The sequence below is a fragment of the Corvus cornix genome, chromosome 3 (assembly GCF_000738735.6).
Source record: "Corvus cornix cornix isolate S_Up_H32 chromosome 3, ASM73873v5, whole genome shotgun sequence".
NCBI classification, from domain to species: domain Eukaryota; kingdom Metazoa; phylum Chordata; class Aves; order Passeriformes; family Corvidae; genus Corvus; species Corvus cornix.
The window spans coordinates 112,007,139-112,028,210 of NC_047056.1; the positions used below are offsets into that span (position 1 = coordinate 112,007,139).

Here is a 21,072-nt window from a genome sequence, read left to right on the forward strand (position 1 = left end):
GGAACTTGAGGGATGTAGAGCAGATCATCAGTGTCTGCTCTGTAAGCTGGACATGAGCAGGTTATAGGCAGTGAGATGTCCTTGCTACAGTGTGTTCTTTAAATGTTGAATTTTGTGACTGCTATTGAAAGCAGGTCTGATAATTTAAAAAACAGTCTGTACATCACTCCAAATCTTGTCTCTGGGGAGGGTTAGTTCAGACCCCATCACTGTGTTCATGAATTCAGATGTGTGTGTATATATTTTTAATGTGTATATATATTTATTTATTTTTATATATTTTTATATATATTATATATATGATATATTTTATATATATTATATATATATATATAAAATCTGCAATACTGCAGGTGTTTATTCATTGCCATATTGTCATGCAATTATTCTCTATCAAGAGCTGCCTGTATAGTTCTTCCAACTCATCTTTCATTCCTATCATCCTAAATGCTTTATTACCACCATCAAAACTGGGTGCTGTTTTAGCCATTCCCTTTCCCAAATCCCTTGGGAATACGTGAGACTGCACAGACTCACTTGTTTAAAAAATACTGCATCACTCTGAGCCTTGCATCAAAACCAGAGAGGAAATTACTGTGAGTAACAACAAAGATCACAGGTATTGGTTTAAGGAGATGTTTATTTTCGTGAGCGAATAAAATAATATATATATTGCTTCACATCCTCCAGGAGCTGCATGAACCTGAAGTGATTGAACCTCCAAACACCCCTGTGAGGTAGGCTGGAACAGGCGGCCAAGAAGCCAAAGTGGCTTGTGTATTAAAAGCAAAAAGGGAGTGACTTCAGCGAGGAAAAACCTGGATCTCCAGAAGCAGTGTGCTAACAGGACATGCCCTCTGGAAGCTTCTTTTAATGCTCATTTGCAGGAGGCTTTAGGTAGAGGAGGAATCCATGAAAATCAGCTCCTCATGGCAGTGGAAATGTTGCTGGTACAAAGGCTCTGATCCAGGAAAGCCTTTTCTTGTTACTCTGCCAAAACCCTGCAAGGATAAAAAAGGGTCTTGTTATTTTGCTGCAGTGTCACCTCAACTCATTCTCTAAAAGCCTCAATACCTGCTAATTACCTTTCAAAATGAACCTACAGGGTGGGTTCAGCCTGCAGGTTTAAAAACCTACATCCCCACGTGTGTGAGATGTCCAGGTCTGCAGATACCCGGCCCACAAGAACTGTGGCCACTGGCAAATGAGTTATATGACCACTTGTAATGACATTGTTATTCAGTTTACCCCAAAATAAAGATTGGGGATTTGATGTAGTTACTGAACACACAAGTCTAGTGCCATCTGAAGTTGTCTGGAGCATCTGCTTGGCCTTCAGGCATCTATCTTTTCTGGAAATCCATGTTTTCCCTTAGAGCTAACTCAGCCAGATACATTGATACGATTCAAATACTCCAAGGCTCCTCAAATGTCACTAAACATCTCAATGTATCCTGCTGAATCAAGCCCTTCACATCTAAATTCAAAGATTTGTTTTCAAGCAACCTGAGCTGGGAAAAAAAAATATATTGTACTTCAGAATACCCTGTTGGTTTTAACTTCTACTCTTGTATTGGTCAGCTCAGCTGAAAATCCAACAGTCCACACAGAAGAGCTTTAATGCTGAACATTAACATCCATCAGGGTACATTCTTCCAAGAAAGAGTATTTCTGTAGGAAAATTACACCTGAAACCAACCCCAAGAGGTCTTGATCCTTTCCCAGGCTCAGTTTTCTTCTGGTCAGGTCTAGCAGATGTTCTGACAGAAATTTGATGTTGGAGATTTTCCATCTGTTCCTAGCAGTCCATTTGCTACCAGTGGAAATTGCTTCCCAGGCAGGATGAGTGGTCACAGAGACTGAGGGATCACATCACTCCTTTGTAAAATCATCTAATATCAGGTTCCTTCTGTTCCATTTACTTTCCTGAATTCCTAAGTGGATGCTTCCTTAGCATCTTAATCTCCTGGCAACAAACATGTCCTATTATTGGGATGACTTGGGTTTCCTGAAACCACTGAGGATCCCCATGTGCTGAATAAATATACAAAACCTCCTTCCTAGAGCCATCTCATGACACTTTCTTCAGCTTCTGGGAACGTTTAAACCCTGGCAATTCTATAACAGAATCACAGAATAAGGAGTTCTGGAAATTCAGACATCACGGATCTGAGCTCTCCCTTTATTTCGAACCGAGGTCTGTCCAGTCACATCAGTGGTTGAGGATTTGCACAAACATCATTGCTGGGAAGAGTTATGTCATCACACCAGTCCTCTCCATCAAAAGTATGGAACCTCTCCTAATCTGGCACTGAATTTGGGGGGTGTGAATGTCTCTGCAGCTGGCAGTGATCATCTCGTGGCAATTAATGGAAGAAAATTATTCTAGGAATTAAGTACCTGGGGAATGTGTTTTATTCTAAGCTAAGGAGCGTTAGCCAAAAGCATGTTCAAAACCTCAAGGAAAGAAAATATCTAGCTAGCAGGGAAACTCCAGACATTACTAGAAAGTGGTTTCCAAGGTCAAAAGTGAAATGCACACCCAAGTCTCCACTCACTGACTAATGCAATCATCTTCACCTTTCTAAGAGCTGTGCAGTGGTGAGAGGAAAAAGAGATGGGGAGAAGTTGAGAAGCAGAGTTCTGTGAACACTTTTCCCACTTTAAAAGTACATTTTCTAGGTAAATTTTAAAATAAAAATGGAGGATAAAATGTTTCCCCTGATGGGTGTAAATACTGTGAAGTATTTTCCTAATAACTTTTTGAAAAAACTTTTTCCTTTCCCATGAAAATTCAAAATAAAGCGAAAAAATACTGAATTCTTGGAAATTTGGACCCTTCTGAACCCTTTCTCCCATACATAACTTCCATTCAAATGAATTTGCTCCCTAAATACACATCAACATTATACACACATTTCTCCTCCCTCTGGATTTTCCCACCAGGGTTTGCCCTGCAAGCCCACCTGGAGCTGTGCCAATTATTCAAAGAAACGGGATAAAACAGCAGGACAAAAAAACTCCCTCAGAGACCCCTCAAATGTTTTGTCACTTACTTGGAGCAGCAGTTCAGCAGCCCCCCGTGGCACGTCCCCGTGGCAGCGAAGGTGGGTGGGCACACCCCGGCACGGCAGAATTTTCCCTGGCTCCGGCACTCGACGGTGTCAGCAAAAAGAGGGTCAGCGGAACCTGTGGGGAGTGGGAAAGAGTTAAAATCTCAGCTTTCAGCCTGAAATGACAGGAGGTGAATGCTCAACAAATTATGTGCGGCTTTCTTTTAGCAAGAGTGGCATCCTGAGCACAGATGCTCCTGGTCCCATCCACTGCACCATCGTCACAGCATCAGATTTTGCCTTTCAGCTGATGGATGCTTTTTTCACCCCTTTGAACACACTTCTGCTTACAAACCCTTTTGCTCTTTATAGGATTTTTGCTACTCACCTGAAGTAGCCTGGAAGAGGAGGAGGAAGACAGCAAAGAGCAGGTAGAGGATCTTCATGGCTGTCAGTTGCTTGTGGACTGTGAGGTCCTGCAAAGCACCTGAAAGACCAATGGTGGCTGGAGCTGGCTTGAGGCAGGGCTGGGAGAGACACCCCGTATTTATAGGGCCTGTGGGGTTGTGCAAGTGTGACAAGTGAGGGCTTTGTCAATGAGTAACTGCCATGAACTTTCTGGAAAGGGACTGGTGATCCCCCTTATCACAGGTGGCAGTGAACATGTTGCAATCCCCAAGGGTGAATTTCCACTTCATGTCTCCGTTATATAATCTGACCATCAGCCAAGCCCGACTGAGCCGCACCAATTTTCGTGGCTTTTGCGGACTTTTCCCAACACAGGCACCAGGATGGGTCAGGGGGCACCTGGAAGTCAGAGACCATTGGACAGGGGGCCCAGCTTTGACCCAGGATTTGTCACTCACTGACAGTTCACGTAACATTTTGCGTCCATCACCCCATCCCTGTCACCAGGTGGATGATGTCAAAGGCAGAGGAAAGCATTGGGAAAGACTTGCGGTGATGCAACTGTTCTTTGTCACTTTTTAAACAGGTCTCAGGACAGCCTCACCCAACTGCAGGGAGCTGACACAAAGCTCTCCTCCTCCTTCAGTTCTCACTTACATCATACAATGGTTTGGGTTGGAAGGGACCTTAAAATCACCTTGTTCCAACCCCTGCCATAGGCAGGGACACCTGCCACTAAAACAGGTTGCTCCAAGCCCCATCCAGCCTGGCATTCCATCCCACATCATTCCCCACCGCTTCACCTTCAGCCCTAAGGCACAAATTCTGACCTCTTTGCACTCAGTTCCTGTTATTCATATTAAAAACCTCAGCAGTTAGGAGTTCTAACACTCACTAATGTATCTCTTTTCTTTTAAAGGAAATAAACTATTTCATATACGTGCACAAGTTTGTGACAGAACACCAAACATTTCCGCTCTTATTGCCCCGAAAGGTTGGGAGAATGGGCTGATTCCACAAGAATCTCGTCTGACATAATGCCTCGAAGGGCAACATCTTCTGGGGCTTCACTTCAGGGCATGATCCCTGTGGCTGTAAATTTTCTGAGTAGGGGATCAATGCAGGGAAGGTTCTTAACAAAATCCTGGGCTAATGAACAGGTTAAACACTGTTCCTGCAGTTCTTACCTCTGACATTCTGATTCAGTGGTTTGCTTCCTTATTACCTCGTTTATTATATTTAACTCGGAGTTAATGGCATTTTTGTTCCAAGAATTATTCAAAGGATGAAAACATTACTGAGGTTTATGTTTAATTTGCACGGTAATGGGCCAGCTCGAGCAGCGCAGAGGGAGGCAACAAGGTGAGTTTATGCAGCAAATAACAGCACGATAAACACTGATTTCCGTCTTCCACACATAAAGTCTAATTAACCAAGAAATGCCAAGTGATTCTTTTTTGTCCCTCTTTATTTTTTTTTTGTACCCTTGTCTTGGAAATTGTCTTTTCCTTTACCAGCAGCTCTCCAGTTTTACCCATTTTTAATGGAGAAGAAATTTAATTTGTCACCCCTCTCTTTTCTCTTTAGTGGGATACAGAGACAGGTGCCTGACCTGCAACGCCAGCATGAATAAACCCAGAAAATAAAACCTTTTTGTTTTTCTCAAGACCCATTGAAATGTGAATTTCCCTCACCTGTCTTTCACACAGACTGAACAGTGTGGGAATGTTGTGCCAGTGGAAGCACTTGTCTGTAAAACATCCATGTTAGGGAGGAGTCATGTTTTTCCCAAATAAAATCAGACTGTGGCACTGGGGAAGATTGTGATTGCATTTTGTTATTTGAATAGGCTCCACTCACCGCCATGGCTTTACTCTCTCCCTCCTTTGGAACAGAGTCGATCTATTATTCGAGTTAAATTATTTCAATTTCATTGATGTGGATTGCCACAGCACTCCTATTTTGCTGAACAACCTCCTTTCTGAAGGAAAACAGCCCTCTGGGAAATAAGGAAGAAGATTTTTACAATGAGGGCGGTAAAACACCGGCACAGGTTGCCCAGAGAGGTGGTGGATGCCCCTGGAAACAATCAAGGATGGGGTTTGGAACAATCTGGTCTAGTGGAAGGTGTCCCTGCCCATGGCAGGGGGTTAGAATGAGATGACCTGCAAGGTCCACTCCAACCCAAACCCTCCAAGGATTCCATCATTCCATGATTCTGTGAAAGTGACCAACACTTTGAGCCCTGCTAGCACAGGCAGCCCAAAAATATCACTCAGAGCAAGAGGAAAATTCCATTACTTTGACTTCTAACAAAAACAAAGACAGGTGCAAACTGGTTGCTTAAAACCGGGCAAAACTTGTATAAAACAGGCGAGGAGTGGAACAATTCATGCAGCACAGCAGTGACCTGGGGCTGGAACATGGAAGTGTGTGCGTGGAATTGAACCCCACAGTACCCAGGGCCAGGATGGAGTCCTGGAGATCTCTGTTGAACATTAACCTCCACACATGAGCTGGGAATTCAAGGAGCTGCAAGTACCTATCCCAGAGAAATCAAGCTCTCTAAGCAAACAGGAGCTGAGGGGAATTTGCAATTCAATTTTCTTGAATTTTGCCCCAGCAGCCCCTTTCCAAAGGTGATACTGCAAAGAAAATCTGAAATGCTGAGTGGGGTAAACCTTTGCAAACAGCATTTAACTCTGATTTCTCAGTCTTCTGCAAGGCAGGCGTTTTTCTTCTCTTGTTACCTCCTTGGATAACAAACTACCCCCATAACAATTCATAGCAAGCACCACATATATGATGTTATATAGGAGGGGTTTGCCTCAGTATGTTCTCAAAAATGTTCTTTTAAGTGCAATTTAATAGTTAATGGCTAATAAAAAAAAAGTCTAGGAGCTGTGAATTTGCTAAGAATTATGCTTTTGAGAAAGGTTATTTAAAATAGGGTACATGTATTTGGATAGCCGCAAAACTTCATTTTACCATTTGAACTATAAATGTGCCTTTAAAATCCCATAGGCACATGGTTAATTAGGAAGCATGTGCTTATGTTCCATTAAAACCAAGTGCATGTTAAAACATAATTCAAGTATTCTCCTGGTTTTCCTAATTATGGCACAAGTCATTACTATAGAATCACAGAATGATGGAATGATTTGGGTTGGAAGGGACCTTAAAGATCATCCAGTTCCACCCCGTGCCATGGACAGGGACACCTTCCACTATCCCAGGTTGCTCCATCTGGAACAACCTGGTTTAATGGAAGGTGGAACATCCCAGGAACTGTTCAAAATCTGGTTGGATGAGGCTTAGAACAACCTGGGATAGTGAAAAATGTCCCTGCCCATGGCAGGGGGTTGGAACTGCATGGTCTTTAAGGTCCCTTCCAACCCAAACCCTTCTGTGATTCCATGTTTCTACCCTTTGGCATCATCCTGCTGAGGGCACAATGAAAATGGGAAAATGAGGGCCAAGGTTGCTTCATTAATGAAAATTTATCAGTGGACATCCTCTAATAGATACACTTTGCTGTTGCACACGATATTCCCATGTATTACTCGTTGTTAGAGTGCTTTGTGCCACCTCACATGGGCTAAATGGGTGCACAGGGCAGGTTTTACCTCTGTTTCTCCAGCAGTCTTCACTGTGCTTGGTGACACCTACAAAGGTCCTCTACTAAAGAAATATCCTAAACTTTTTAGAGGAGGGAAAGCACAGCAGGGCATTTAATGAATCCTGGTGTGTGAGACATTCGTGGTGTCACTGAAGGGGCACAGGGGGAGGCCCCTGTACATTTAGGGTTCAGGGATGGCACCGTGCTGAGGTTTGGGAAGCTGGTCAATTATTACCTGCCCTTGGCTGCTGTGATCTCAACTGCTTGTGCCCTCATGTTGCAACCCAGACACTGAGTCAACATTAAATAGACATTTAAATGACAGCACTGAACACCAGCTGGGAGAATGTGCTGTCCTCTGCACCTCTAAGCTAAAGCGGAATTCCTCTGTGGAGGGGAGGGTGATAAGGGGTCCTGATAAGGAGTTTCCTGATCTGTCACACAGCTCTGATGCTGCTGCTTTTCCTGGAAAATACTGAGACTTCTGTGTGGATGGTATCCTGCAGAATAACACAGAAGCCTTGATTTTTAAGAATTATTGTACAGTTTGATGACAAACTAAAACACCAGAAGTGTCTTCATTAAACAGTGAGCAGGGTCTAAATGCTTCCCTCCGAGCATCATTTAAATGTCTAATCCTGTGGTGTATTGGGTAGGTTCTGTTGACGTTGGCACCATCATCATCATCATCGTCATCAAAAATAGAATCATGGAGCTCCATTGCTTCTTGTTAGGTAGGAAGCTGCTAATGCTGCAGCCACAAGAATTGGATTCTTATGCATTTGTATCTGTAATCAACCATGTCAGCATGGCATTGACTTTCCCATGCTTGTTTTCATCTGTAATAGACAACTCCCTTGTGCCTGCTACATCCAAGATCACATTACAGTTTATTGAGCTGCAGCTAATTCAGGTAGCAGAGTGTGAGCAGTGATTCAGCTGAACTCTCCGTGCCAGGATGTGACCATCGAAAACTGATCATCCATAATATTAGAATCCAAACTATTAGAACAGCCCTGGCAGTTTTGGCCTCTGCTAGACCATGGCCAAAATTTCCTGGGCTGTTTCAATGATTAGTCCTGGCTAGGAACTATTCCAGCAGGCAGCCCAATGTGGTTACCTTGGACTGGGAGCCAAGACAGTTGCACAATATGGGTATGGTCAAATGATGCCATCTCAGAACCCAGAGAAAGGCACTGTTATGAGTCCAGAAGCTTTCCAGACTGTATTTCCAACAAATCATTTTACAATTATTCATATTTGTCTGGTTTGGCACCAGGTGCAAATGAGCCTTTAATAAGATGCTTCATCAAGTGTCCCTCTCCCCCCCTCCTCACAGTTCAGTTGTCTTGAATTGCTCTGTCCTCCTGCTAACAATCTTTCTTCTGCTACAAATGCTAAATAACAATAATAAATTATTTGAGATTTAAACAACTGTCTGCTACACAGGTCAGTGTCCTGATTAAAGCTTGGAGTTGCACAAAGTTTCCTCACCATTCCTGTCTCTGCTTGGGTGCCGTTGTCCCCAAGAGAAATCACAGTGATTACAGACATCTAAATCCCACCTTGTGAGTCAACCACTGCAGATCTCCACCTGGACAGATGACACACAGTAAGGGATAACACTAAAAGAAAATATACCACTAATCTAACAAAGAAGTGTGTCCATTCAGTTATAAAAGATGGCTTGAAATATATATCATATCATATCATATATCACAGGATGGTTTGGGTTGGAAGGACCTACCTAAAAGAACATCTAGTTCCAAGCCCCTGCCATGAGCTGGGACACCTTCCACTAAACCAGGTTGCTCCAAGTCCTGTCCAACCTGGCCTTGGACATGTCTAAAGAACAGAGAAAACCAGCCACCTGGAGGAGTCACTTAAAATGATTAATTAGATAATTCAATTTACTCAGTTACCTCATTTCCAGCCCTCTGGAAAGCAGCCCACAACTTCCAAGGTCAATATCACAGACGAAACCCAGTTGTGCAAGCCATGATGTCATCAAGCACATCACCAATTTCCAGTGAGCCAATCAGGGCATTGTGTAATGCAGGAGCTGGAGCTGGGGCTGGAATTTGCTTTCTCCCACCCAACGGGCCACATCTGCTGGAGATGGGAAGAGAAGTGGCAGTGCCTGGCTCTTCACTTGCTCCTACATCACCTAATTGTTTGCTCCCCACACTCTAGTTTAAATTTCAATTAATTACTTTTCGTGAAACTTTTTTTCCTTCAATTAGTTTTTCCTGAACCTACACCCTTTGTGGATGGAAAGCACTTTTTAGATGACTGTGTTATTTCTTAGGAGTCATAGAGACAGGACTCTGAGCATTTCCTTGATATCTGATGTCCTTTAAGTATCTCCTTGAGATAAGCATGAGGGTGGTGAGGCCCTGGCACAGGCTGCCCAGAGAAGTTGTAGCTGCCCCATCCTTGGAAGTGTCCAAGGACAGGCTGGACAGGGCTTGGAGCAACCTGGGGTAGTGGAAGGTGACCCTGCCCATGGCAGCAGATTGGAACTGGATTGAGGTCCCTTCCAACCCAAACCATTCTCGGATTGTGTGTTCCATCAGATGAGCCTCTGGGAGCCCATGTAAATCTGCTCTCTGCCTCTCTCCTTTCATTTCATCTCTTTTATTTCATCTCTCCACCGATGGATTTTGTTTCCCCACCACACTGGTCCCCATGCTGGGGGATGAGGATTGCTCCAACCTCAGCTGGGAGCAGGACTGACATTGCAGCACCTGCACAGTCCAGCATGGAAGAATCCCTCAGAAGAACAGGGAAATCAAAGAGTTGTTAATTTTTGATCTCCCTTCTTCACAGATATGTTGACAAGGCATGAACCAACCTGACTTTCCCTGCTGAAGTTTACAAAATGTTCAAGATGATTTTCAGTGACCCCAAGCCCCCTCTGCGTAGAGGTCTCACAGAGCCACACAGGGCCAATAGCTCCTGCTCCCCTGTGCATGACTTTCCTGGGAAACCACGTCCTGAACAGCAGCACCTCACCCCCCTCCTTCAAGGATGGGATTCCTCCTGGGTAATGAGCCAGACACTTCTAGGAAACTGACCTTTGGAAAGGCCAAGTCTTCCTAGCAGCATTAAGGGCTGCATTTCTCAAGAGTCATCTGTACAGTTTTCACTCCCACACCTTTGCTGGGGGTATAAAACAGAATTTAACCCACCCTTTACCCCCATCTCCAGATCTCCAGAGGGGCAATGAGGTTGGGCTTGTGGGTGCAAAAGTCCTTTCCAGACCAAACCATTCTGTGATTCTGAGGCATCAAAGGTGGCTGGCCACATCCACGCTGTTAAATTCCTTCATCCTCCAGAACAAGGTGTCTGGATTAAAACAATACACAGGGGGTGGTTCCTAGCCTGTGCCAGTCCCTGTGGGTTGGTACCAGTTGGCCTGGGCCCAAACTGGGCCAGTTTAGCTGATATTACAGAGCCAGCTCCTGTACCTCTGTCCCTACACCTTTCACTGCCAACACAGGGATGGTGCTGCTCCAGGACATTTTGTTGTGGATGTTCTCACAGGAGCGGGTGGATAGAGCCTTTCCTTCCCTCCTTCCCCTCCACTCACTCCTCCTGCCCCAGGACACTCAGCAGTTCTGCTGGTACGCTATTTGGACCAAAGCTGTCGCAATCGAACCACAAATAAGTGAAATCTCTGGTTTTTACCCTAAAAACTAATTGGCCTTTCAGATTACAACAGTTCTGTATTTAATCAGCCATTTCCCCTGTGTAAAGGATATAGGTCTTGTGCAGTGATTTAGTTGCAAGAACAGTTTTAAATACAGAAATATTATTTAAGATCTCAAAAGCATGAAAATGGAAGAAAGGAAGGAAGGAAGGAATTTGGAAGGAATTCGGAAGGAAGGAAGGAATTCGGAAGGAAGGAAGGAAGGAAGGAAGGAATTCGGAAGGAAGGAAGGAAGGAAGGAAGGAAGGAAGGAAGGAAGGAAGGAAGGAAGGAAGGAAGGAAGGAATTCGGAAGGAATTCGGAAGGAATTCGGAAGGAAGGAAGGAAGGAATTCAGAAGGAATTCGGAAGGAAGGAAGGAATTCAGAAGGAATTCGGAAGGAAGGAAGGAATTCGGAAGGAAGGAAGGAAGGAAGGAATTCGGAAGGAAGGAAGGAAGGAAGGAAGGAAGGAAGGAAGGAAGGAAGGAAGGAAGGAAGGAAGGAAGGAAGGAAGGAAGGAAGGAAGGAAGGAAGGAAGGAAGGAAGGAGGCTCTTGGATCAAATCCCATTTGCAGACAGCTCCTGGTCTTACATAAGGGACAAAATCCCAGGGAAAAGCTCCGGCAAAGCAAAGAAATTTGGTAGATTTTCCATGCTCAAAAGACTAAGAGCTGTATTATTTCTCTATCAACTTTGGGAGATGGGGAATGATGTGCTGAGCAGGGCCATCTGCTCCAGCCTTGTCTTGCCATTCTCTTTCTTGGGAAAAATTCCCATGACTTTTCAGTGCAAACATAAGGTGTAAGAGGTATCTAACACATTTCTGGGGCTTTGAAAAGCTAATGGATGATGATAGAGCAGGGAATGCAATTAGAAGGACAGGTACGTACAAACTGATGAGCTCTGCCTTGTATTCATTTAGACATTTACTCATTAAAAAAATCTACTTTTGATTGCATCTCGCTGCCAGCGCTGGTGTCTGCTCACAAGGGTGGTCCCAGTGCTTTGTCCAGGTTTTTTTGGAATTTGTTTTGGTATTCACCCAGTTCCTAAGGCAACAACCTGAAAATCACTCAGGGGTACATCCTGGGTCTGCACCTGGGAAAACAGCTGAAAAAGAGCAAAAAGAGTTTACAAGAAATTAATTATGGATTAAGGTCTGGAATCTGATGACACAAAGAAGTTTGACAATTTTCAGGCTTGGAGATTGCAACAGAGATAGAGATAAAAAATGCTTTGAGCCCTTTTTATTGTTGTTTTGCCCTGAAAAAAATCCAAGGAAATATTTCTGTCTTGAAGGTTCTTGGTTGATAATCCATCTCATACTGGTTTATAGCCTGATTTTAAAGATTTCAGCGTACAAGCTGAAAGCCCTTCTGCCTCCTGATTGCAGAGAAAGATAAATATCAACCACACACTGTCAACAAGATGTACATTGGGAAAGAAACTACCCAGTGTCACAACCTGGGTTATTTTCCCTTAAATCTATTACCCCAGTGTACTTCTGTCAGATAGTTTCCCACTTGCTCTTATGAAGTTCCCTGCTGTTGGTGTGGCTTTTAAGTACCTGAAATAAAATTAAAAACATCGATATTTCACTCTTTGGAGTTGCTGAAGATATTTATAAAAATTCATCCCCATATGGAAGACTGGGGCACCCCATGGGCAATCACAGCCCTGGCACCCCCATCCTGCTCTGCATTAAGGCAGGAGTGAGCCGAAGATGTAAGCAGGGAAAGGGATGAGAGCACCAGGGGCAGGCTTGGCCAGAGACAATGAGAGACACAAAGTCTGTTAGAATCACAGAATCACTGAATTATTTAGGTTGGAAAAGAGCTCCCAGACCACTGAGCCCAACCTGTGACCAATCCCCAACTTGTCACCAGCCCAGAGCACTGAGTGCCACGTCCAGTTATTCCATGGACACCTCCAGGGATGGGGACTCCACCACTGCCCTGGGCAGCTCCTTCCAATGCCTGACCACCCTTTCCATGAAGAAATTCTTCCTGGTGTCCAAATGTTAATAGACTCCTCCATCACTTCTCCAGCAGCCACTTCATCAGTGATTCAAGTACTGAGGGAATAAAGACGCTAAAGATCTTTTATTGGCATGGAATGAGCCTCCCTCCACAAACAGGAGGACCTGCAGGTTGCCCAGAGAGGGTGTGGTGTCTCCCTCACTGGAGACATTCCAGAACTGTCTGGACACAATCCTGTGGAATGCCTTCTAGATGAGCCTGCTTGAGCAGGGAGGTTGGGCCAGATGACCTCCAGTGGTGCCTTCCAACCTTATCCATTCTGTGTTTCTGTGGTCTTTATCCTTAGGAAGGTCCAGCAGATCAAAAATAACCTTTCCTTGGTCACTAACAGGGAGACATAAACTTGTCCTCAACTCAGACACTGAGACTTGATCCAACAGGGTGGAGAGAAATGAAATCAAAACTTCAGCTTCCAAAACAGTCACGGGATCATTCTAGAAGGAAGCCTGGTAACATGAGAGTGGCACAGTTGCTTACACAGACAGAAAAAAACCCAAACCCTTGCTGCCTAACAAAACACAGTTCAAGTTTCCACAGAAAAACATTTTCACTAGACACAAAAAGTCCAGAGTTGGACCCAATCTGTCACTCTGTGAAGGAGTCCCAGCTTCATGTTTCACATCTTCCTCTGGTCAGGCTACTTCTATGTCAATATTCAGAGTAAAATACTTTGTGTCACAGACCTCGATAGAGCTGATCACCATTCCCCGAGAGCTGGATTTTCATTGGAAAATAAAGTTATATATGAAAGAGCATTTATTACAGGGATTTACAGCAATAAGGAATATTTTAGGCCTTTCTCCCTCATGTTTCCCCATTTGATATGGCCTCAAAGATTTCCTTGTTTATGCAAGACAGAGTGGTTTAACTGGAAACATTTAGAGAGTCTCAAGATTATGAAATAATCTTGGTTATTAAGTAACTTAAGACAGCTTTCCTTGAATAGGAGACATCAAGTTCTACTCTCTGTTGAAGTGTCCCTTTGATTAAATCTCATCACCAGGCAGCTCTTCACAGAATTATCAAATGGTTTGGGTAGGAAGGGGACCTTGAACAACCTCTCATTCTAACCCTCCTGTCATGGGCAGGGACACCTTCTATAGATTGTGACTCAAATCTCTCCTGCTTTTAAAAAAAAAAAAAGGCTTTTAAAAGTCTTAAGACTTCAGCCCATTGAAAAGTCAGAATAGTTGTAAACTCAGCATTTTTTATGAAATGCAAAACTGTTCCCATTGCCTACAGTGAAAATACTTCTGATGAGAAATCTACCAGAACCATCCTTCTTACCAGATATCCTGTCAAGAGAGTGCCAGTTGTCCCAACAACAGCATCTTGAAAATTGTATTATTGGGGCTTTGCCATCTGTGGAAGATTTGCAAGACTAAATACCTGAGTTTCTTTCCATTCTGAGAAGCCAAAAGGACAGAAAATCACATTATGGAGACAGAGCCAAAGCCAAGGACATTTGACTTCATGATTTTTGAGGTCTTTTCCAACCTTGATGATTCTGTGACATTGAAAGCAGTGAGGCAGCGACATCTTGAGGAAATCCCACTCAACCCTTTGCTGTCATTCCAGGAGTTATGGGATAAGGAATCTTAGGCCTTTGCCTTCCATTGTCTTATCTCAGGATGTCTCCTGCTTATATATTTTAAAATTCACCTTTAAAGAGCCCTATAAATAGTTCAACTACTTTTTATGAACTATTACTCATATAAGGTCATTCCTACAGATTCAAGCCCTGTTTTTTTCCAGCCCTCCATCCCCTCTGTCCATCTCACCATGGGGAATCAGGAAGAGACGAAGCAGAGAATTAAATATCCTGATGACTTGTCCTGATGGCTCAGTTTAGGCTCCCCACAGCCAGGTGTTTCAACAGAATCACCAAAAACCCCCCTGACCTAGTGAAGCAAGTTCAGTGAGAGCCACCAAAGTGGTGGGGGACTTGGATATGGGGGATGCGAGGAGAGGTGGAGAGAAATTGGGATTATTCAACCTGAGGAAGAACATACAAAGGGATTTTATCCCCCTGTTGTAGTGAAAGTTTCTCTGGACTGAGGCCCAGAGGGAAGCCAAAGCACAAGGGTTGAATTAAAACCTTTGGATAGGCTGAGATACATGAAGTCACACTAAAGTGAAATAGAAATACAGATTTTTAACTTTTAGTAGAAATATATGGTAAGTGCCTTAAACATTAAACAGCTGTAGCAGAGACCTTAAACACAGTTCTTGCTGCAGCAATGTTGCCTTTTCACAGAATTTCTTTACTTTAGACAAAATATAGATAGAACTATACTGTTGACATTTTTTAGATAGTGTTCACATAAACAATAAGAGCTGATAGAAACTGTACACACAAATCTGTGTAATACCTGTGTAACACTTGTGTAAGGCTTAGGACTGTTAGAATTAGACCAGGATAGGCTAAGAAAAGAAAAACTAGAATGGTGTGTTAATCTTATTGGTCAATTAGCAAATATAATCCACACTTCTGTAAGAAAAAATATATGGAGCATATAGAATTAGAAGAAGCAGCTGTTTTCTGCCTGCTGTTTGCTGTTGCTGCTTGGCCTTATCATGTAACCCCCTTTGAACTCTGCCTTCAAGAAAGCTATGAGACAACGAAATACAGAACTTAGCAGAACAGCAGTCTCCTCTGCTCTCTTACCCTGGTCCAAGAAGGAAGGGTATCCCATCAAAAGCTCAACATCCCCCCTAACAGGTCCTTGCACTTCCAAATGAGGGTTAGGATCAGAAGAATTGATACCCAGACATGAAGCCACATCTGGAGTATCCACTAATCCTGTCAGCTTTGCAAACATAGGATAAGAGCAGGCTGAGGTTATCCAGACACTTTGAACCCTCATACATCAAGGAAAGACCCCTCTGCCATGGCTCATCCACTGCCCTTCAGCAGGGATTTGGGGTGCAGAGTTACAGAGTGGGAGGGCAAAAGGAAAATGTCCAGGAGATGCCCATCTTACATCCCCCAGAGGGGGCATCCTGACCCCGGTGTGATTTGAACACACAGCCTTCTGATCTGGAGTCAGACGCGCTGCCATTGCGCCACGAGGTCAGGGATGGGGGGTCCTCTGCCCAAATGTCATCCCGGAATTTGGGCCATTCTTTGAGGGAATGGGAATTTTGTTTCACCTGACAGAGGAGTGGCACCAACAGGATTTGCCTGTTGCCTTGCTAAACAAAGAGGGCTCTAAATGAGATACTTCAGAGGGGAAGAAGGCCAAAAAGTACCACTGCCCAGAGCAGCCCTGCAGAATCCCTCCCAGGGGAAACAGGCTCCTGGATGTGGTGTCTCCAGAGGGGCAGGAGAGGTGGTGGCCCAGCCCCTCCCTAGGGACAGAGGCCCCATTGACCTGGAAGATGCACGGATGTCAAGACCATGATTGACAGGTCAGAGGTCATGACCAAAGAGCAGGACAAAGCAGGGAGGTGTGGTAGGTGCCTGCTGCACTTTGCCTCGTGAGGAAGCTGAAGGGAGTGAAGACTTTTTCTGAAAAGTGGAAGAAGCTTCACAACTGCAGGCTCAGTCACTCCTGGGGGACCTGGATTTATGTCCATGTGATATATCCCTGGAAGGCCAGCGTGGGATGGCACAGTCAGTCCAGGGGACTTCTGGAGTGATTAGGGACAATGAATCAGTGCAAGATGATGGAAATAGGGAGAGGTTCCTGAGGAACAACATGAGAAGAAAAGACTTTTTTTCAAAAAGAGACTAAAAAAAAGAGTCTGGTCCATCCCACCTCAGAGCCCACAGGAAGACTACGAAAGGAATGTTCCTGAAATGAAGGACTAATGTGATGATGACTGGAGACAGGGACCATGGACTTCCCAAGGGCAGAACACTCTGGGACAATACAATTTCTTCCTTTATGGCCAAATGGACACTGAGGAACACAATTTCTCTTGACTTTGGTTTCACCTCTGACAGGGTCTCCCAGACGTGTCCCTGCAGCAGGACACACACACAGAGCAGCTGAGCTCGATCCAAAGGCAAAGCAAAGGGCCAGGACGAGGCACTGAGGGGGTTGGGGTCAGTGTTGGCAGCCCAGGTGACCCTCCACTGCTTGATGCCGAGCTGGCTGTGGTTTGGGGTCTCTGTGGTGGGTGCACAGGATGTTCCACAGAAGGAAGGACACGGGCAGCCCGACAGGGACAGGGAAATAGTGAGGGGACAGGGCCAGTGGCGCAATGGACAACGCGCCTGACTACGGATCAGGAGATTGCAGGTTCGACTCCTGCCTGGCTCAACACTTTTAGCCCAGGGAAATTCCTCCTGCTCCCTTTGTGAGCACCTTCCTTCTCCTGCCCAGCATCCATCCTCCCTCAAGCTCCCAATGTCCTGTCCCAACACTCCAAAAGGGATGAAGCTGGGGCCCACACCAGAGCCAGGGGCACCACAGCAAATCCCACAGCAGAACACAGGTGCCTCCTGAACTGCTGTCCTGCAGCCAGGACAGAGCCAGCACTCCCAGCATGTCCTGGTACCTCGTGTGCTCTGGTCCCCATCCCCCTCCAAGGCTCCCATTGGTCCTGCTGCCCTTTGTCAGTGCCCTGCCAAGTTCTGCTCTGGAATCAGTGCCCTGCTCACGGCTTTGGTGTCACAAAATGATGTTCCTGTGATGCCGATGCTTGAGAGATGGACAAAAAGCCTGGAAGGGTAAGGACCTCAGGAAGACAACTGTCCCTTGTCACCTCCACTACAGCCAGGCAGTTTTAGGGTGATCCAGGCAGGAGTTGAACCTGTGGCCCCCTGATCTATAGTCAGGGGTGTTCATAGTCCATTGAGCAACTGGCCCCAGCCTCTGATCCCACCTGCTGCCCCCACTTCAGGACCACCTGGATTTGTTGGTGGTTAAAGGGAAGTGGCAGGATCTCCCCTTGCTCACCCCACCTGCCCCACCCATGCCGGCCTTGGTCTCCTCACCTGTGGTCCCACTGGTTCCACCACCCAGCAGAGGAGATGTCTGTACTGAGCTCCAGGCTCAGCTCAGCTGCTCTGGTGGGTTGGAGGGCACATCTTGCCTTCCTCGTGGGATGTGTAGTTAAATTTCGCAGCCAATACAGAACTCTCTGGACCTGTGATGCCTGGTGGAGGGGAAAGCTCAGCCCAAGGCCACCTGTTTTGTCCACCACTTGCTCCTGCCTGGTGACAGAGAGATGGACAGGTGAGTTGTAGCAAGATCTTGCTTGATGGCCAATTGGTCTGGGCTACCCTGCATGTGGACACCTTCGACCTTCCTGGCCCAAGCCACAGACACAGTGAAGGTGCAAACCAGTGGTGACAGCTCCATGAGCACGCAAATGTGGGATGAAGCAGCAAAAGAACATGGAAACCGGAATTTTACATGAAATAACATGTTGGAAAAGACACATGGAGGTCTCTAGTCCAGATTTCGGCTCAATTTATGACATGCAGGTCAGGACTGTGTGCTCAGACTCTGGATATCTCCAAGGATGTAGAGGCCACAGCCTCTCTGGGCTCCTCTCTTAGTGATTTACCATCTCACGGGGAGTGTTTTTTGCCAGTATGTCCACTCAGAGCCTCCCCTGATGCGGGGGAAGTTTTGCTGTGCAGGAAGCCCACCAAGAAGGGACAAACACCACGCAGAGGCAGGGTTCCATGGAGAAAGATGTCCCCTGTCACCACCAATATGACAGCCAGGCTGTGGGCAGGAAAATTGCGAGCCAGGCAGGAGTCGAACCTGCAATCTCCTGATCCGTAGTCAGGCGCGTTGTCCATTGCGCCACTGGCCCGGCCTTCCTGGAGCTCTGGGGGGTTCCCATCGCTGGATGAGCTTTGTGAGAGAATTAATTAAGAATAGAAAAAAACAGATTTCAGGAGGTCCTTAGGAAGCAGGTGATGTAATCCCTGCTCAGAGCACAGCAGTCTTTGGCATGAGGTTGTTTTGTTAGTCGAAACTCCAAGGATGGAAACTCCAAAGCTTCTCTGGGACCGTGTCCTACTCTGAGACCATCGATGTCACATGCAGAACTTGGCAGGGCACTGACAAAGGGCAGCAGGACCAATGGGAGCCTTGGAGGGGGCTGGGGACCAGAGCACACGAGGTACCAGGACATGCTGGGAGTGCTGGCTCTGTCCTGGCTGCAGGACAGCAGTTCAAGAGGCACCTGTGTTCTGCTGTGGGATTTGCTGTGGGCCCCAGCTTCATCCCTTTTGGAGTGTTGGGACAGGACATTGGGAGCTTGAGGGAGGATGGATGCTGGGCAGGAGAAGGAAGGCGCTCACAAAGGGAGCAGGAGGAATTTCCCTGGGCTAAAAGTGTTGAGCCAGGCAGGAGTCGAACCTGCAATCTCCTGATCCGTAGTCAGGCGCGTTGTCCATTGCGCCACTGGCCCTGTCCCCTCACTATTTCCCTGTCCCTGTCGGGCTGCCCGTGTCCTTCCTTCTGTGGAACATCCTGTGCACCCACCACAGAGACCCCAAACCACAGCCAGCTCGGCATCAAGCAGTGGAGGGTCACCTGGGCTGCCAACACTGACCCCAACCCCCTCAGTGCCTCGTCCTGGCCCTTTGCTTTGCCTTTGGATCGAGCTCAGCTGCTCTGTGTGTGTGTCCTGCTGCAGGGACACGTCTGGGAGACCCTGTCAGAGGTGAAACCAAAGTCAAGAGAAATTGTGTTCCTCAGTGTCCTCTTGACTACCAAGAAATCATCTTCAAAGAAATCTATTCTTTTGGTCAAGGGCAGTCTGGCCTTGGTAAATCCTTGGCCTTCCAGTCATTTTTACATCCTTCCTCCCTCTGGGCATGGCTTTCAGAAGGATTGTTTCCATAGTCTTCATGTGGCCTCTGAGCTGTGATTGCCCAGGCTGGAGCTTTTTAGACAGTCTTTCTTATTCTTCTTGAATAAAAATCTCATGTTGTTTATCAGAAACTTGTCCCTTTTTCCATAATCCTACATTGAGTAATTATTCTTGATCCCCCTCCAGAAATCCCCTGGACTGATCATACCACCCTACATTATCCTGCCAGGCAAGCACATCCAGGTCCTCCAGGAGTGACTGAGCCTGTAGTTAAAAAGTTTCCTGCCTTTTCTTGAGGAAGACTTCACCTCCTTCCTGAGGTAAATTGTGGTAGACACACCGTAACTTCCATCCAGCTCAGAGGAGAGCTCTGGGCATCATATTCCCCACATAGTCCATGCCCCTATATCTGCCCAGAGCCTCCCTGAGCCCTGCCTCTGCCACAGTACAGCCCCCCAGAAAAGCAGAGGGGTGCCAGAGGTGCCCCAGACTGACCCCGGTGTGATTCGAACACACAACCTTCTGATCTGGAGTCAGACGCGCTGCCCTTGCGCCACGAGGTCGGGGTGGAGGGGACCAGGGGACTTGGGTTGGCTGCTGGGAATGTCCTTTCCATGGGGACCATCCCGGGGTGTCCCTGTGCCCTCAGGAGCAAGGCTGTGGCTATGGAGCAGCAACCTGAGGGGAGGGTGGCCAAGGCCTGGCTGCAGAGACCAGCCCAGGCTGCGGGATGAAGGTACAGGGTGGGATCAGGGGATGTAGAGGCTCAGTGAAGGCAGGAACCGGGCTCAGGGATGCTCCGAGGGAAGATGGTGGCCAAGGGGGGAACACAGGAGAGCCCGAGGTGGGCTTTGGGTGTGGACCCAGAAAAGGTTTTGGTAGAGTAGAACATCCATGGGCTCAGCCCAGTCACAGCTCCTGATGTTCTGCCCCAGCCACAACCCTGTGCTGCCTGGGAGTGGCAGCTGGACCTCCTCCAAGGAGGGCAGGATGTCCCACCAGTGCAGGCAAGGTCCACCACCACCTCTGGCTGCCCAGTCCTTTCCTCATGGGTGCTTAGAGCAAGGCTGCCATGGATAAGAGTGTCAGTAAGGAGGTGAAGCCTTCCTCCCCCCTCTCCAACTCCATTCCCAACTTCATTTCCATCCCAGCATGCTGGAGAGAGTCTGCTGGGTACCAGGGTGTCTGGAGAAGGACAGTACAGGTGGTGGCTGCAGCCAGTAGGGCAATGGACAAAGTACCAGGAAACTCCTCCCTGGCTCAGCCTAATCCTGCCCACAGCCTGGCCCGAGCAGAGCTCTCAGTGTTAGTATAATTTCAGAGCAGTTTCATAAAGTTATAAAAATGTTACAAAATTATATGAAGTTAGGAAAAAGTTAGCTTTCTAGTTAAACACTTACCCCAAATGTGAGTGACACCCTCCAAAAATTCGATTCCTCCATAAAATTTGATGGCTGAAACCAAATCCCATCCCCGCT

The 21,072-nt window shown here is 46.3% G+C and overlaps 1 protein-coding gene and 5 non-coding genes across 6 annotated transcripts; 1 reads left to right on the forward strand and 5 right to left on the reverse strand.

Annotated features, from left to right (window-relative positions):
* Positions 1-3,052: 3,052 nt before the first annotated feature.
* On the reverse strand, positions 3,053-3,581 carry LOC109146230 (gallinacin-10-like). The gene is made up of 2 exons (XM_039570051.1): positions 3,442-3,581; positions 3,053-3,189 (listed from the first exon to the last, which is right to left on the reverse strand). Exons 1-2 carry the CDS (start codon positions 3,497-3,499, stop codon positions 3,053-3,055), a joined length of 195 nt encoding a protein of 64 aa, XP_039425985.1. The 5' UTR covers positions 3,500-3,581.
* Positions 3,582-15,815: 12,234 nt separating this feature from the next.
* On the reverse strand, positions 15,816-15,887 carry TRNAW-CCA. The gene has a single exon. It is a non-coding gene; the product is annotated as a tRNA-Trp (tRNA).
* Positions 15,888-17,006: 1,119 nt separating this feature from the next.
* TRNAR-ACG lies at positions 17,007-17,079 on the forward strand. The gene has a single exon. It is a non-coding gene; the product is annotated as a tRNA-Arg (tRNA).
* A 1,434-nt stretch (positions 17,080-18,513) lies between these two features.
* On the reverse strand, positions 18,514-18,586 carry TRNAR-ACG. The gene has a single exon. It is a non-coding gene; the product is annotated as a tRNA-Arg (tRNA).
* Positions 18,587-19,116: 530 nt separating this feature from the next.
* On the reverse strand, positions 19,117-19,189 carry TRNAR-ACG. Its single transcript has one exon. It is a non-coding gene; the product is annotated as a tRNA-Arg (tRNA).
* An 896-nt stretch (positions 19,190-20,085) lies between these two features.
* TRNAW-CCA lies at positions 20,086-20,157 on the reverse strand. Its single transcript has one exon. It is a non-coding gene; the product is annotated as a tRNA-Trp (tRNA).
* Positions 20,158-21,072: the final 915 nt, after the last annotated feature.

Excerpts from the sequence above, each read along its gene's own strand:
- LOC109146230 (XM_039570051.1), bottom strand. The coding sequence starts at position 3,499 with ATGAAGATCCTCTACCTGCTCTTTGCTGTCTTCCTCCTCCTCTTCCAG. Across the intron at positions 3,190-3,441 it reads CCTCTTCCAGGCTACTTCAG|GTTCCGCTGACCCTCTTTTT; the intron begins GTGAGTAGCAAA and ends CACTCCCCACAG.